Source organism: Erinaceus europaeus, chromosome 14 (assembly GCF_950295315.1).
Source record: "Erinaceus europaeus chromosome 14, mEriEur2.1, whole genome shotgun sequence".
Lineage (NCBI taxonomy): Eukaryota > Metazoa > Chordata > Mammalia > Eulipotyphla > Erinaceidae > Erinaceus > Erinaceus europaeus.
Window position 1 is genome coordinate 3,196,647 of NC_080175.1, and position 13,707 is coordinate 3,210,353.

Below are 13,707 nucleotides of genomic sequence, written 5' to 3' on the forward strand. Positions count from 1 at the left end.
GTTTTGCAGAAAACTGGGAAATGTGACACATGAACCAACCACGAGATTGACTGCTGACTATAGCCATTAATCACCCCCAATAAAAAATATTTTAAGAGAATTTTGGAAGCCGAGAAATCAGTGACTCTGCTTTCATGTCTAACAGACGGAAAACCATCCAATCCAGAAAAGACAGATGCAGTGCAGAAAAAGCAAGACACTGGGGAAACAGCTCCCATGAAGAACTGGCTGTGCTGGGGGACAGTCTCCAGAGGACAAGAACAGCCAATCCATGTCCTTGCTCTCTGTGCCCAGCCAATCCATGTCCTTGCTCTCGATGCCCAGCCAATCCATGTCCTTGCTCTCTGTGCCCATCCAATCCATGTCTTTCCTCTCTGTGCCCAGTGAATCCATGTCCTTGCTCTCGGTGCCCAGGAATCCATGTCTTTGCTCTCTGTGCCCAGCCAATCCATGTCCATTCTCTCGATGCCCAGCCAATCCATGTCCTTGCTCTCTGTGCCCAGCCAATCCATGTCTTTGCTCTCTATGCCCAGTGAATCCATGTCCTTGCTCTCGGTGCCAAGCCAATCCATGCCCTTGCTCTCTGTACCCATCCAATCCATGTCCTTGCTTTCTGTGCCCAGCCAATCCATGTCCTTGCTCTCTGTACCCATCCAATCCATGTCCTTGCTCTCGATGCCCAGCCAATCCATGTCCTTGCTCTCTGTACCCATCCAATCCATGTCCTTGCTTTCTGTGCCCAGCCAATCCATGTCCTTGCTCTCGGTGCCCAGCCAATCCATGTCTTTGCTCTCTGTGCCCAGCCAATCCATGTCCTTGCTCTCGATGCCCAGCCAATCCAAGTCCTTGCTCTTGATGCCCAGCCAATCCATGTCCTTGCTCTCTGTGCCCAGTCAATCCATGTCCTTGCTCTCTATGCCCAGCCAATCCATGTCCTTGCTCTTGATGCCCAGCCAATCCATGTCTTTGATCTCTGTGCCCAACCAATCCATGTCTTTGCTCTCGATGCCCAGCCAATCCATGTCCTTGCTCTCGATGCGCAGTCAATCCATGTCCTTGCTCTCTGTGCCCAGCCAATCCATGTCCTTGCTCTCGATGCCCAGCCAATACATGTCCTTGCTCTTGATGCCCAGCCTATCCATGTCCTTGCTCTCTATGGCCAGCCAATCCATGTCCTTGTTCTCTATGCCCAGCCAATCCATGTCCTTGCTCTCTGTGCCCAGCCAATCCATGTCCTTGCTCTCGATGCCCAGCCAATCCATGTCTTTGCTCTCTGTGCCCAGCCAATCCATGTCCTTGCTCTCAATGCCCAGTCAATCCATGTCTTTGCTCTCTGTGCCCAGTGAATCCATGTCCTTGCTCTCGGTGCCCAGGCAATCCATGCCTTTGCTCTCTGTGCCCAGCCAATCCATGTCCTTGCTCTCGGTGCCCAGTCAATCCATGTCCTTGCTCTCTGTACCCAGCCAATCCATGTCCTTGCTCTCGGTGCCCAAGCAATCCATGTCCTTGCTCTCTGTGCCCAGCCAATCCATGTCCTTGATCTCTGTGCCCAGCCAATCCATGTCCTTGCTCTCGATGCCCAGCCAATCCATGTCCTTGCTCTTGATGCCCAGCCAATCCATGTCTTTGATCTCTGTGCCCAACCAATCCATGTCTTTGCTCTCTATGCCCAGCCAATCCATGTCCTTGCTCTCTGTGCCCAGCCAATCCATGTCCTTGCTCTCGTTGCCCAGCCAATCCATGTCCTTGCTCTCTGTGCCCAGTCAATCCATGTACTTGCTCTCGATGCCCAGCCAATACATGTCCTTGCTCTTGATGCCCAGCCTATCCATGTCCTTGCTCTCTATGGCCAGCCAATCCATGTCCTTGTTCTCTATGCCCAGCCAATCCATGTCCTTGCTCTCTGTGCCCAGTCAATCCATGTCCTTGCTCTCTATCCCCAGCCAATCCATGTCCTTGCTCTCTATGCCCAGCCAATCCATGTCTTTGCTCTCGGTGCCCAGCCAATCCATGTCTTTGCTCTCGGTGCCCAGCCAATCCATGTCCTTGCTCTCTGTGCCCAGCCAATCCATGCCCTTGCTCTCGATGCCCAGCCAATCAATGTCTTTGTTTCTGTGCCCAGCCAATCCATGTCCTTGCTCTCTGTACCCATCCAATCCATGTCCTTCCTTTCTGTGCCCAGCCAATCCATGTCCTTGCTCTCGGTGCCCAGCCAATCCATGTCTTTGCTCTCTGTGCCCAGCCAATCCATGTCCTTGCTCTCGATGCCCAGCCAATCCATGTCCTTGCTCTCTGTACCCAGTCAATCCATGTCCTTGTTCTCTATGCCCAGCCAATCCATGTCCTTGCTCTCGATGCCCAGCCAATCCATGTCTTTGATCTCTGTGCCCAACCAATCCATGTCCTTGCTCTCGATGCCCAGCCAATCCATGTCCTTGCTCTCTGTGCCCAGCCAATCCATGTCCTTGCTCTCTGTGCCCAGCCAATCCATGTCCTTGCTCTCGATGCCCAGCCAATCCATGTCCTTGCTGTCTGTGCCCAGCCAATCCATGTCCTTGCTCTCGATGCCCAGCCAATACATGTCCTTGCTCTTGATGCCCAGCCTATCCATGTCCTTGCTCTCTATGGCCAGCCAATCCATGTCCTTGCTCTTGATGCCCAGCCTATCCATGTCCTTGCTCTCTATGGCCAGCCAATACATGTCCTTGCTCTTGATGCCCAGCCTATCCATGTCCTTGCTCTCGATGCCCAGCCAATCCATGTCCTTGCTCTCGATGCCCAGCCAATCCATGTCCTTGCTCTCTGTGCCCAGCCAATCCATGTCCTTGCTCTCTGTGCCCAGCCAATGCATGTCCTTGCTCTCGATGCCCAGCCAATCCATGTCCTTGCTCTTAATGCCCAGCCAATCCATGTCCTTGCTCTCTGTGCCCAGCCAATGCATGTCCTTGCTCTCTATCCCCAGCCAATCCATTTCCTTGCTCTCGATGACCAGCCAATCCAAGTCTTTGATCTCTGTGCCCAACCAATCCATGTCTTTGCTTTCGATGCCCAGCCAATCCATGTCCTTTCTCTCTGTGCCCAGCCAATCCATGTCCTTGCTCTCTGTGCCCAGCCAATCCATGTCCTTGCTCTCAATGCCCAGCCAATCCATGTCCTTGCTCTCTGTGCCCAGCCAATCCATGTCCTTGCTCTCGATACCCAGCCAATACATGTCCTTGCTCTTGATGCCCAGCCTATCCATGTCCTTGATCTCTGTGCCCAGGCAATCCATGTCCTTGCTCTCGATGCCCAGCCAATCCATGTCCTTGCTCTTGATGCCCAGCCAATCCATGTCTTTGATCTCTGTGCCCAACCAATCCATGTCTTTGCTCTCTATGCCCAGCCAATCCATGTCCTTGCTCTCTGTGCCCAGCCAATCCATGTCCTTGCTCTCGTTGCCCAGCCAATCCATGTCCTTGCTCTCTGTGCCCAGCCAATCCATGTCCTTGCTCTCGATGCCCAGCCAATACATGTCCTTGCTCTTGATGCCCAGCCTATCCATGTCCTTGCTCTCTATGGACAGCCAATCCATGTACTTGTTCTCTATGCCCAGCCAATTCATGTCCATGCTCTCGATGCCCAGCCAATCCATGTCCTTGCTCTCTGTGCCAAGCCAATCCATGTCCTTGCTCTCGATGCCCAGCCAATCCATGTCTTTGCTCTCGGTGCCCAGCCAATCCATGTCCTTGCTCTCAATGCTCAGCCAATCCATGTCCTTGCTCTCTGTGCCCAGTCAATCCATGTCCTTGCTCTCTATCCCCAGCCAATCCATGTCCTTGCTCTTGATGCCCAGCCAATCCATGTCTTTGATCTCTGTGCCCAACCAATCCATGTCTTTGCTCTCGATGCCCAGCCAATTCATGTCCTTGCTCTCTGTGCCCAGCCAATCCATGTCCTTGCTCTCTGTGCCCAGCCAATCCATGTCCTTGCTCTCTGTGCCCAGCCAATCCATGTCCTTGATCTCTGTGCCCAGCCAATCCATGTCCATGCTCTCGATGCCCAGCCAATCCATGTCCTTGCTCTTGATGCCCAGCCAATCCATGTCTTTGATCTCTGTGCCCAACCAATCCATGTCTTTGCTCTCTATGCCCAGCCAATCCATGTCCTTGCTCTCTGTGCCCAGCCAATCCATGTCCTTGCTCTCGTTGCCCAGCCAATCCATGTCCTTGCTCTCTGTGCCCAGCCAATCCATGTCCTTGCTCTCGATGCCCAGCCAATACATGTCCTTGCTCTTGATTCCCAGCCTATCCATGTCCTTGCTCTCTATGGCCAGCCAATCCATGTCCTTGTTCTCTATGCCCAGCCAATTCATGTCCTTGCTCTCGATGCCCAGCCAATCCATGTCCTTGCTCTCTGTGCCAAGCCAATCCATGTCCTTGCTCTCGATGCCCACCCAATCCATGTCTTTGCTCTCGGTGCCCAGCCAATCCATGTCCTTGCTCTCAATGCTCAGCCATTCCATGTCTTTGCTCTCTGTGCCCAGTGAATCCATGTCCTTGCTCTCGGTGCCCAGCCAATCCATGTCCTTGCTCTCGGTGCCCAGTCAATCCATGTCCTTGCTCTCTGTGCCCAGGCAATCCATGTCCTTGCTCTCTGTGCCCAGTCAATCCATGTCCTTGCTCTCGATGCCCAGCCAAAACATGTCCTTGCTCTTGATGCCCAGCCTATCCATGTCCTTGCTCTCTATGGCCAGCCAATCCATGTCCTTGTTCTCTATGCCCAGCCAATTGATGTCCTTGCTCTCGATGCCCAGCCAATCCATGTCCTTGCTCTCTGTGCCCAGCCAATCCATGTCCTTGCTCTCGGTGCCCAGTCAATCCATGTCCTTGCTCTCTGTGCCCAGTCAATCTATGTCCTTGCTCTCGATGCCCAGCCAATCCATGTCTTTGCTCTCTGTGCCCAGCCAATCCATGTCCATGCTCTCGGTGCCCAGCCAATCCATGTCCTTGCTCTTGATGCCCAGCCTATCCATGTCCTTGCTCTCTGTGCCCAGTCAATCCATGTCCTTGCTCTCGATGCCCAGCCAATCCATGTCCTTGCTCTCTGTGCCCAGCCAAACTATGTCTTTGCTCTCTGTGCCCAGCCAATCCATGTCCTTGCTCTCGGTGCCCAGCCAATCCATGTCTTTGCTCTCGATGCCCAGCCAATCCATGTCCTTGCTCTCTGTGCCCAGCCAATCCATGCCCTTGCTCTCTGTGCCCAGCCAATCCATGCCCTTGCTCTCGATGCCCAGCCAATCCATGTCTTTGCTTTCTGTGCCCAGCCAATCCATGTCCTTGCTCTCTGTACCCATCCAATCCATGTCCTTGCTTTCTGTGCCCAGCCAATCCATGTCCTTGCTCTTGGTGCCCAGCCAATCCATGTCTTTGCTCTCTGTGCCCAGCCAATCCATGTCCTTGCTCTCGATGCCCAGCCAATCCATGTCCTTGCTCTTGATGCCCAGCCAATCCATGTCCTTGCTCTCTGTGCCCAGTCAATTCATGTCCTTGCTCTCGATGCCCAGCCAATCCATGTCCTTGCTCTCTGTGCCCAGTCAATCCATGTCCTTGCTCTCGATGCCCAGCCTATCCATGTCCTTGCTCTCTGTGCCCAGCCAATCCATGTCCTTGCTCTCGATGCCCAGCCAATACATGTCCTTGCTTTGATGCCCAGCCTATCCATGTCCTTGCTCTCTATGGCCAGCCAATCCATGTCCTTGTTCTCTATGCCCAGCCAATCCATGTCCTTGCTCTCGATGCCCAGCCAATCCATGTCCTTGCTCTCTGTGCCCAGCCAATCCATGTCCTTGCTCTCTGTGCCCAGTCAATCCATGTCTTTGCTCTCTGTGCCCAGCCAATCCATGTCCTTGCTCTCAATGCCCAGCCAATCCATGTCTTTGCTCTCTGTGCCCAGTGAATCCATGTCCTTGCTCTCGGTGCCCAGGAATCCATGTCTTTGCTCTCTGTGCCCAGCCAATCCATGTCCTTGCTCTCGGTGCCCAGTCAATCCATGTCCTTGCTCTCTGTGCCCAGCCAATCCATGTCCTTGCTCTCGGTGTCCAGCCAATCCATGTCTTTGCTCTCGATTCCCATCCAATCCATGTCCTTGCTCTCTGTGCCCAGCCAATCCATGTCCTTGCTCTCGATGCCCAGCCAATCCATGTCCCTGCTCTTGATGCCCAGCCAATCCATGTCCTTGCTCTTGATGCCCAGCCTATCCATGTCCTTGCTCTCTGTGCCCAGTCAATCTATGTCCTTGCTCTCGATGCCCAGCCAATCCATTTCTTTGCTCTCTGTTCCCAGCCAATCCTTGCCCATGCTCTCGGTGCCCAGCCAATCCATGTCCTTGCTCTTGATGCCCAGCCAATCCATGTCTTTGCTCTCTGTGCCCAGTCAATCCATGTCCTTGCTCTCTGTGCCCAGCCAATCCATGTCCTGCTCTCGATGCCCAGCCAATCCATGTCCTTGCTCTCTGTGCCTAGCCAATCTATGTCCTTGCTCTCTGTGCCCAGCCAATCCATGTCCTTGCTCTCTGTGCCCAGCCAATCCATGTCCTTGCTCTCTGTGCCCAGCCAATCCATGTCCTTGCTCTCTGTGCCCAGCCAATCCATGTCCTTGCTCTCTATGCCCAGCCAATCCATGTCTTTGCTCTCGGTGCCCAGCCAATCCATGTCTTTGCTCTCGGTGCCCAGCCAATCCATGTCCTTGCTCTCTGTGCCCAGCCAATCCATGTCCTTGCTCTCGGTGCCCAGCCAATCCATGTCCTTGCTCTTGATGCCCAGCCTATCCATGTCCTTGCTCTCTGTGCCCAGTCAATCTATGTCCTTGCTCTCGATGCCCAGCCAATCCATTTCTTTGCTCTCTGTTCCCAGCCAATCCTTGCCCATGCTCTCGGTGCCCAGCCAATCCATGTCCTTGCTCTTGATGCCCAGCCAATCCATGTCTTTGCTCTCTGTGCCCAGTCAATCCATGTCCTTGCTCTCTGTGCCCAGCCAATCCATGTCCTGCTCTCGATGCCCAGCCAATCCATGTCCTTGCTCTCTGTGCCTAGCCAATCTATGTCCTTGCTCTCTGTGCCCAGCCAATCCATGTCCTTGCTCTCTGTGCCCAGCCAATCCATGTCCTTGCTCTCTGTGCCCAGCCAATCCATGTCCTTGCTCTCTGTGCCCAGCCAATCCATGTCCTTGCTCTCTATGCCCAGCCAATCCATGTCTTTGCTCTCGGTGCCCAGCCAATCCATGTCTTTGCTCTCGGTGCCCAGCCAATCCATGTCCTTGCTCTCTGTGCCCAGCCAATCCATGTCCTTGCTCTCTGTGCCCAGCCAATCCATGTCCTTGCTCTCGGTGCCCAGCCAATCCATGTCCTTGCTCTTGATGCCCAGCCTATCCATGTCCTTGCTCTCGGTGCCCAGCCAATCCATGTCCTTGCTCTTGGTGCCCTGGCCCCAGACTTTGGAGCCTTGGTGACCCTTTGGTGAGTCTTCCCCAACCGAGACAATCTCACAGCCACTCGTAGCTCAGTAGTCAGCAGCAGGGGCCCAGGTTCTTCTGCTGGTCTCCACACATCCTCCTCCCAGGAAGCTTTAATAGGAGGCTCATGGGCAGAGCCACCAGCAGACAGGAATCTCACTGCCAGGGCACGGGGACACGCACACACACTCTCAGACAGGGGATTGGGGTTTCGAGGATTCGGGGGACAGCTCAGTGTCTGAGCACTGGTTTGCACACCTGGGTCCTCAAAGTCCACAGGATCGATCCCTGGCACCACCACATGCCAGAGCTGAGCCCTGCTCTGGTCTCTCTGTAAATCTTTTCAAAGGAGCCATGGTCTGAATGTCCTGTGGAATACTATGAGCTGTGAGAACGAAAGAGAGCCTCTGTTCTGCAGGAACTTGGAGGAACCAGAGGGGACCCTGCTGTGTGAAATAAACCAGCAGAAGGAAGGAAGGAAGGAATGAGGGGTGGCCTCACTCTCGGAAGGGACGTAAGAAACAAGGTGGGGGTGGGGACGGCACACTCCACAGAGCACATATATGACTCTGCGCGAGAACCTGCGCCGGAGGCTTCATGAATAGTGGAGCAGCAATGCCTCTCCCCACCCCCAACCCTCGCGATTTCTCTCTGTGCCACCAAATGAAAGAAAGAAAGAAAGAAAGAAAGAAAGAAAGAAAGAAAGAAAGAAAGAAAGAAAGAAAGGAAGGAAGGAAGCTCAAGGACCGGCAAAAGGATTCCGGTTCAAGCCCCAGCTCCCCACCTGCAGGGGGGTCGTTTCACAAGTGGTGAAACAAGTCTGCAGGTGTCTCTCTTTCTCTCCCCCTATCTATCTTCCCCTTCCCTCTCAAGTTCTCTCTGTCCTATCCAATTAAAAAATAAAAAAAGGAAAAATGGCCTCCAGGAGTAGTGGATTCACAATGCAGGCACCAAACCCCAGAAATAGCCCTAGAGGCAAAATTAATAAATAATTAAAAAAAAAATAAAGGATTTTACATGCTAGGTTTGGATCGACTTGCCAATGCCCATATCCAGTGCAGAAGCAATTACAGAAGTGAGAACTCCCACCTTCTGCACCACCTTCTGAATGGGGACCCATATTCCCAGAGGGAGAGAAATGATGGGGAAGTTGCCCAGAGGGCTTGAACTCTGACTCCATCAGGACCCAGAGATGGGGGAGGGGATAGGGAGGGACATCTGGATATAGTAAGAGATGTAGGTGTGACTTGGACAGGGAGAGAAATGGGAAAAATGGTAAGTTATGTACAAATATAGACAGACGGTCGCAGAAGTCACTGTCAGCCCATATCTGCAGCCCTGGGAGAACTGCTGGGGCTTCCGGTGGAGGGAGTCAGGACACCAAAGTCTGGGGGTGGGGACAGTGTGGGATTACACCCCTGCTGTCTTACAGTTTTAGTGATTCAATATTAAATCACTAATAAAATTTAAAATCAAATAAAAATGGGTGTTGTACCAGTCGTCCTGGGCTTTGGGGGGTGGGGGGATGGTGCCACCCAGGAGGGGCAGGGACCCATTTCCACAGCAGACTCAGCCCCAAAAGAGGGAGTGACAGTTGAGAAGACAGAAAGGGAGGAGAGCACAAGGTTCAAGCCCCTGGTTCCCACCTGCAGGGGGAAAGCTTTGCGAGTGGTGAAGCGGGGCTGCAGAGGTCTCCCTGCATCTCCCTCTCTGTCTCTTCCTACCCTCTAATTTTCTGGCTGTCTATATCCAATAAATAAAAATAATTCTTAAAAATTTACAAAAGAAGGGAGTCAGGTGGTAGTGCAGCGGGTTAAGCGCACGTGACACAAAGCACAAGGACCGGTGTAAGGATCCCGGTTCGAGCCCCCAGTTCCCCACCTGCAGGGGAGTCGCTTCACAGGCAGTGAAGCAGGTCTGCAGGTGTCTGTCTTTCTCTCCCCCCTCTGTCTTCCCCTCCTCTCTCCATTTCTCTCTGTCCTGTCTAACAAAAATGACATCAATAACAACAACAATAATAACTACAACAATAAAATAAAACAAGGGCAACAAAAGGGAAAATAAATAAAAAATTTTTTTAAATTTACAAAAGAAATTGAGAAGGACAGTGAAGGTAAAGAGGGAAAGGGGTAGAGAGAGGGAAAGACCTGCAGGCCTGCTTCACCACTTGTCAAATTCCCTGGCTGCAGGTGGGGAGTGAAGGCTCGAACCCAGGTCTCTGCACATGGCAGTGTGTGCGCTCAACCAGATGCAGCACTGCCCGGCCCCCTGGTAGAGATCTTTGCTTCAGTTCTCCCACTAGGAGGCAGGAATGCAAATATAAGCCACCCCACAGACATACTAGCACCCACAGAGGACAGCAATTGCGCGCTTAGATAAATGATGTATTTCAAAGTGGGAACACGTTACAAATGTCGCAGCCAGTCTCCAGCAAAATAAAGGATCCTCGATCTGGTGCTCTGGGCACAGAGTCTCGGCTACCTGGGTCCCACTCACGGCTTGTGGGAAGGGGGTATCCCTGTCACCCTGCTCAGTGCACAGGCGACTTCCTGGGCAGCTGCTTTCTTGTTCTCTCTTCCAGCAGGGAGATGACGTTCTAGACCAAGAGAACAGGAGAGTGGGACCCGGGCCGGGGGCTGCCTTCTCAGTTAGTTGGCAGAGGCCCCGGGGCAGCAGGGACAGGCTGAGCCCCACCTGTCGGTCGAAAACTCGCGCCATCTCCAGGACGCCTTTGCCGAACTAGAAGAAAGAGGGGGGTCCGTGATATCAGGGACCCGCTTGCCCCTGGAAGGTGGGGGTGCCCAGGCGGGGAGGGACATACCTCATTCTTCACGCTGGCATCTGCGCCCTTGTCCAGAAGCAGCTGCACCAGCTCCTCGTGGTTATTCAGCACGGCCACCTGCAACGGAGCCCAGAGTGGGAGCCCGAGCTCCCCAGAGAATGGGACTCACAGAGCAAGGGGGCTGCCTGGGGCAGAGGAGATGGAGCCTAGGGGCTGAGAGGGTATGTCCAGGGTGGAAGGAAGGGCCCCCCCAAGTGGCCAGGCCATGCTGGGACAAAGAGGACCAGCTAGACCAGCCGCCGTGTCCTCACAAGGCTGCCCTGGCCTGGTCACTGCGGCCGGCCGGACGTGACAGACAGCTGCCCCCTTGTGCCACCAGGGTGAGGGCCAACAGCAGGGCAGAAGAAGCTACTCAGCCTTTACCCGTGTGAAAGGACACGAGAGGTGCCCGGAACACAGCCCATTCTGAATGGACCTGCTCTGACCACAAGCGCCCTGGAACCTGCAGCTGGTGACCCCCAGACAGCTACAAAAGGGCTACAAAGCACAGTGTCATGGAGCCAGGCCTGGGCTGTTCACAGGCAGAGCCCCAACAGACCAGCTGCCCCACCCGCCCCATCTAAGCAGCTTGGGGGGGGGGGGCAGGTGATCAAGAAGTCTTCTGATCTCAAATTTCCTGATACTTGTGATTAGAAACCTTACTGAAGGGGCTCGGGCGGTAGCGCAGCAGGTTAAGTTCACGTGGCACCAAAGCACAAGGACCAGCAGAAGGATCCCGGTTCGAGACCCCAGCTCCCCACCTGCAGTGGAGTTGCTTCACAAGTGGTGAAGCATGTCTGTAGGTGTCTGTCTTTCTCTCTCCCCTCTCTGTCTTCCCCTCCTCTCTCCATTTTTCTCTGTCCTATCCAACAACAAAAACATCAATAACAACAACAATAATAACTATAACAACGATAAAAGAAAGCAAGGAAGGAAGGAAGGAAGGAAGGAAGGAAGGAAGGAAGGAAGGAAGGAAGGAAGGAAGAAACCTTACTTACTGAGGGCCAGGAAGATAGCATAATGGTTATACAAAAAGACTTTCAGAGATCAGCTGGGACGGCAACAAGGCAGGACTAGAACAACTTCAGGAAGCCACCAAATCACCGGTAAGTGCAAACACGTGTGGCTCATGGACAGAGAGGAGCCTAGGGAGAGATTAAGTGGCAGGTAACAGTCCAGCAGTTTACCAGTTGAGACACCACCTCCAGTCTGTTTCACCAACAAAAAGACGGCTGAAGGGAGGAGAGGACTCCCCTGAGACTAACCAAATGCAACTGTGAGTCTCCATTGCTACTGCCCCTCAGAGGCTGGAGCAGCAGGGGGAGGCCCTGTGCTGACATCAGGGGACAGAGAACTGACCAGGAAACTCAGGAGAAGAGCTACACCCCATGGCCTAGCAGTGGGGCTGTGTGGTGGGAGCCTTTCCATGTTGTTCTCCTGATGGGAACATGGTGAATAGCTGCCTCAGAACCTGCAGACTATAAATGGGACTTGTTTCGAAACTCACAGGGCCCAGCAGTGGTGCCTGGCTTGGCAGAGAAGCTGAATTGAGCCTGGAGCATTAGATCTTTGGGCTGTGAGAGTCTCTTTGCATAACCACTGTGCTATTTCTCCCCCACCCTGCTTTATCTCTTGGTCAGGAGTGAAGGATTAAGCTAAGGAGCCTACTTATAGTTTAAAAGCCCTCAGGCTCCCATAGCCTACAGGGAAGAAAAAGAACAAAAGAGCCTTTAAAAGCCACTGTGCTCTAACTAAGGGATTAGAATAATATTAAAACAACTGTCATTTTCCACAACTGTGAACCCTTTAAGTACCTTACATAGACACAAGTCAATCCTGGCAGGAGTGATCAGTAATTTGAAAAGTACTGAGAAAGGGACCTCATAACATACTATATAGAATGGTTAAAACCAAGGAGAAATATTGGAGAAATGAACCAGGACAAGAGTCCAGCTAAAAGCCCCCAAAAGGGTGTAGCATAAAATAATGAGGTCAACATCCAAACACTAGTTAAGGAAATAATCACAGGATTGAGTAAAAAAATTGAAAAAATTGTTATCAGAAATGCAGAAACAACAAATGAGACTCTGGAAGAAAACACTAATTATTTCAAGGTTAATAGAGAGCTGAAAGCTGAAATAGCTGAGCTAAGAACACAACTAGCTGAACAAGCTAAAACAGTATCAGAACAGGGTAACAAAATAGGTGAACTCCAGAAAACAGTAGAGGGAAGAGAGAATAGAATCAATGAGGCTGAAGACAGAATTAACAAGATCGAGGATGAATTAGAGAAAACTAAAAAAGAAGTAAGAGATCTCAAAAAGAGATTAAGAGATACTAAAAACAACAGACATATGGGAATGACTTCAAGAGAAATAATATATGCATTATTGGCTTACCAGAAGAAGAAATAGAGGGAGAGGAAGAAAGCATTCTTCAGGACATAATAGCTAAGAACTTCTCTAGCTGTTGTCTAGACACATCAAAGACATAAAGGTTCAAGAAGCCCACAGGGTCCCAAACAGAATTAACCCAGACTTAAAGACACCAAGACACATCCTATTTAGAATGGAAAGGAATAAGGATAAAGAAAAGGTCTTGAAGGCTGCAAGAGAAAAACAAAGAGTCACCTACAGAGGAAAACCTGTAAGTAGCAGATTTCTCCACACAAACACTACAGGCCAGAAGAGAATGGCAAGATATCTATCGAGTGCTCAATGAGAAAGGCTTTCAACCAAGACTACTGTATCCTGCTAGACTGTCATTCAGACTAGATGGAGGCATGAAAACCTTCTCAGACAAAAAGACTTCCATGGGGCCAGGTGATGGTGCACCTGGCTAAACACACACATTACAGTGCACAAGGACCCAGGTTCAAGCCCCTGTCCCCACCTGTAGGGGGAAAGCTTTATGAGTGGTCAAGCAGGGCTGCAGTTATCTCTGTCTCTTTCCTTACCACTCCTTCCCTTCTGTCTCTATCCAATAATAAATTATATATTTTTCAAAAAAATACTTTCATGCCTAAGGCAGCAAAGACCCCAGGTTCAGTCCCCAGCACCACCATAAGCCACAGCAGAGTAGTGCTCTAGTAAAATGATAATAATAATAAATCTTACTGAGTTATAACCTTGCCTTAGGCTCACAAAATATATGTTTTGCTCATTGTCTGTCTGCCAGGTATGTTCCTTTGACTAATGACAGCATGAGGCCTGTTTTTCAGGCTGTGTCCTTTATGACAACAATCCTGCTCTAGGGCAAAGTCCAGATGTGTCACAGGTTTTTCTGAACCACAGACTAGTGGGTGCTGCCACATGCAGTCGCCCAGAACTTTGATGTCCAGCTGCTGCCCTGGGGTCTGGAGACGGTGCCTTGGATAACTGGAGCCCATTCAGCATCTTAT

At 51.7% G+C, this 13,707-nt stretch overlaps 1 protein-coding gene across 1 annotated transcript in view; it reads right to left on the reverse strand.

Annotated features, from left to right (window-relative positions):
- Window positions 1-9,849: 9,849 nt before the first annotated feature.
- FANK1 (fibronectin type III and ankyrin repeat domains 1) overlaps window positions 9,850-13,707 on the reverse strand; it is a 64,867-nt gene continuing 61,009 nt past the window's right edge. Inside the window, exons 9-11 of the mRNA XM_060172252.1 lie at window positions 10,308-10,385; window positions 10,181-10,225; window positions 9,850-10,082 (exon numbers count right to left, since the gene is read on the reverse strand). Of these exons, the coding sequence (XP_060028235.1) occupies window positions 10,017-10,082; window positions 10,181-10,225; window positions 10,308-10,385 (189 nt within the window). The 3' untranslated portion in view covers window positions 9,850-10,016. The remainder of the gene's footprint in view (window positions 10,083-10,180; window positions 10,226-10,307; window positions 10,386-13,707) is intronic.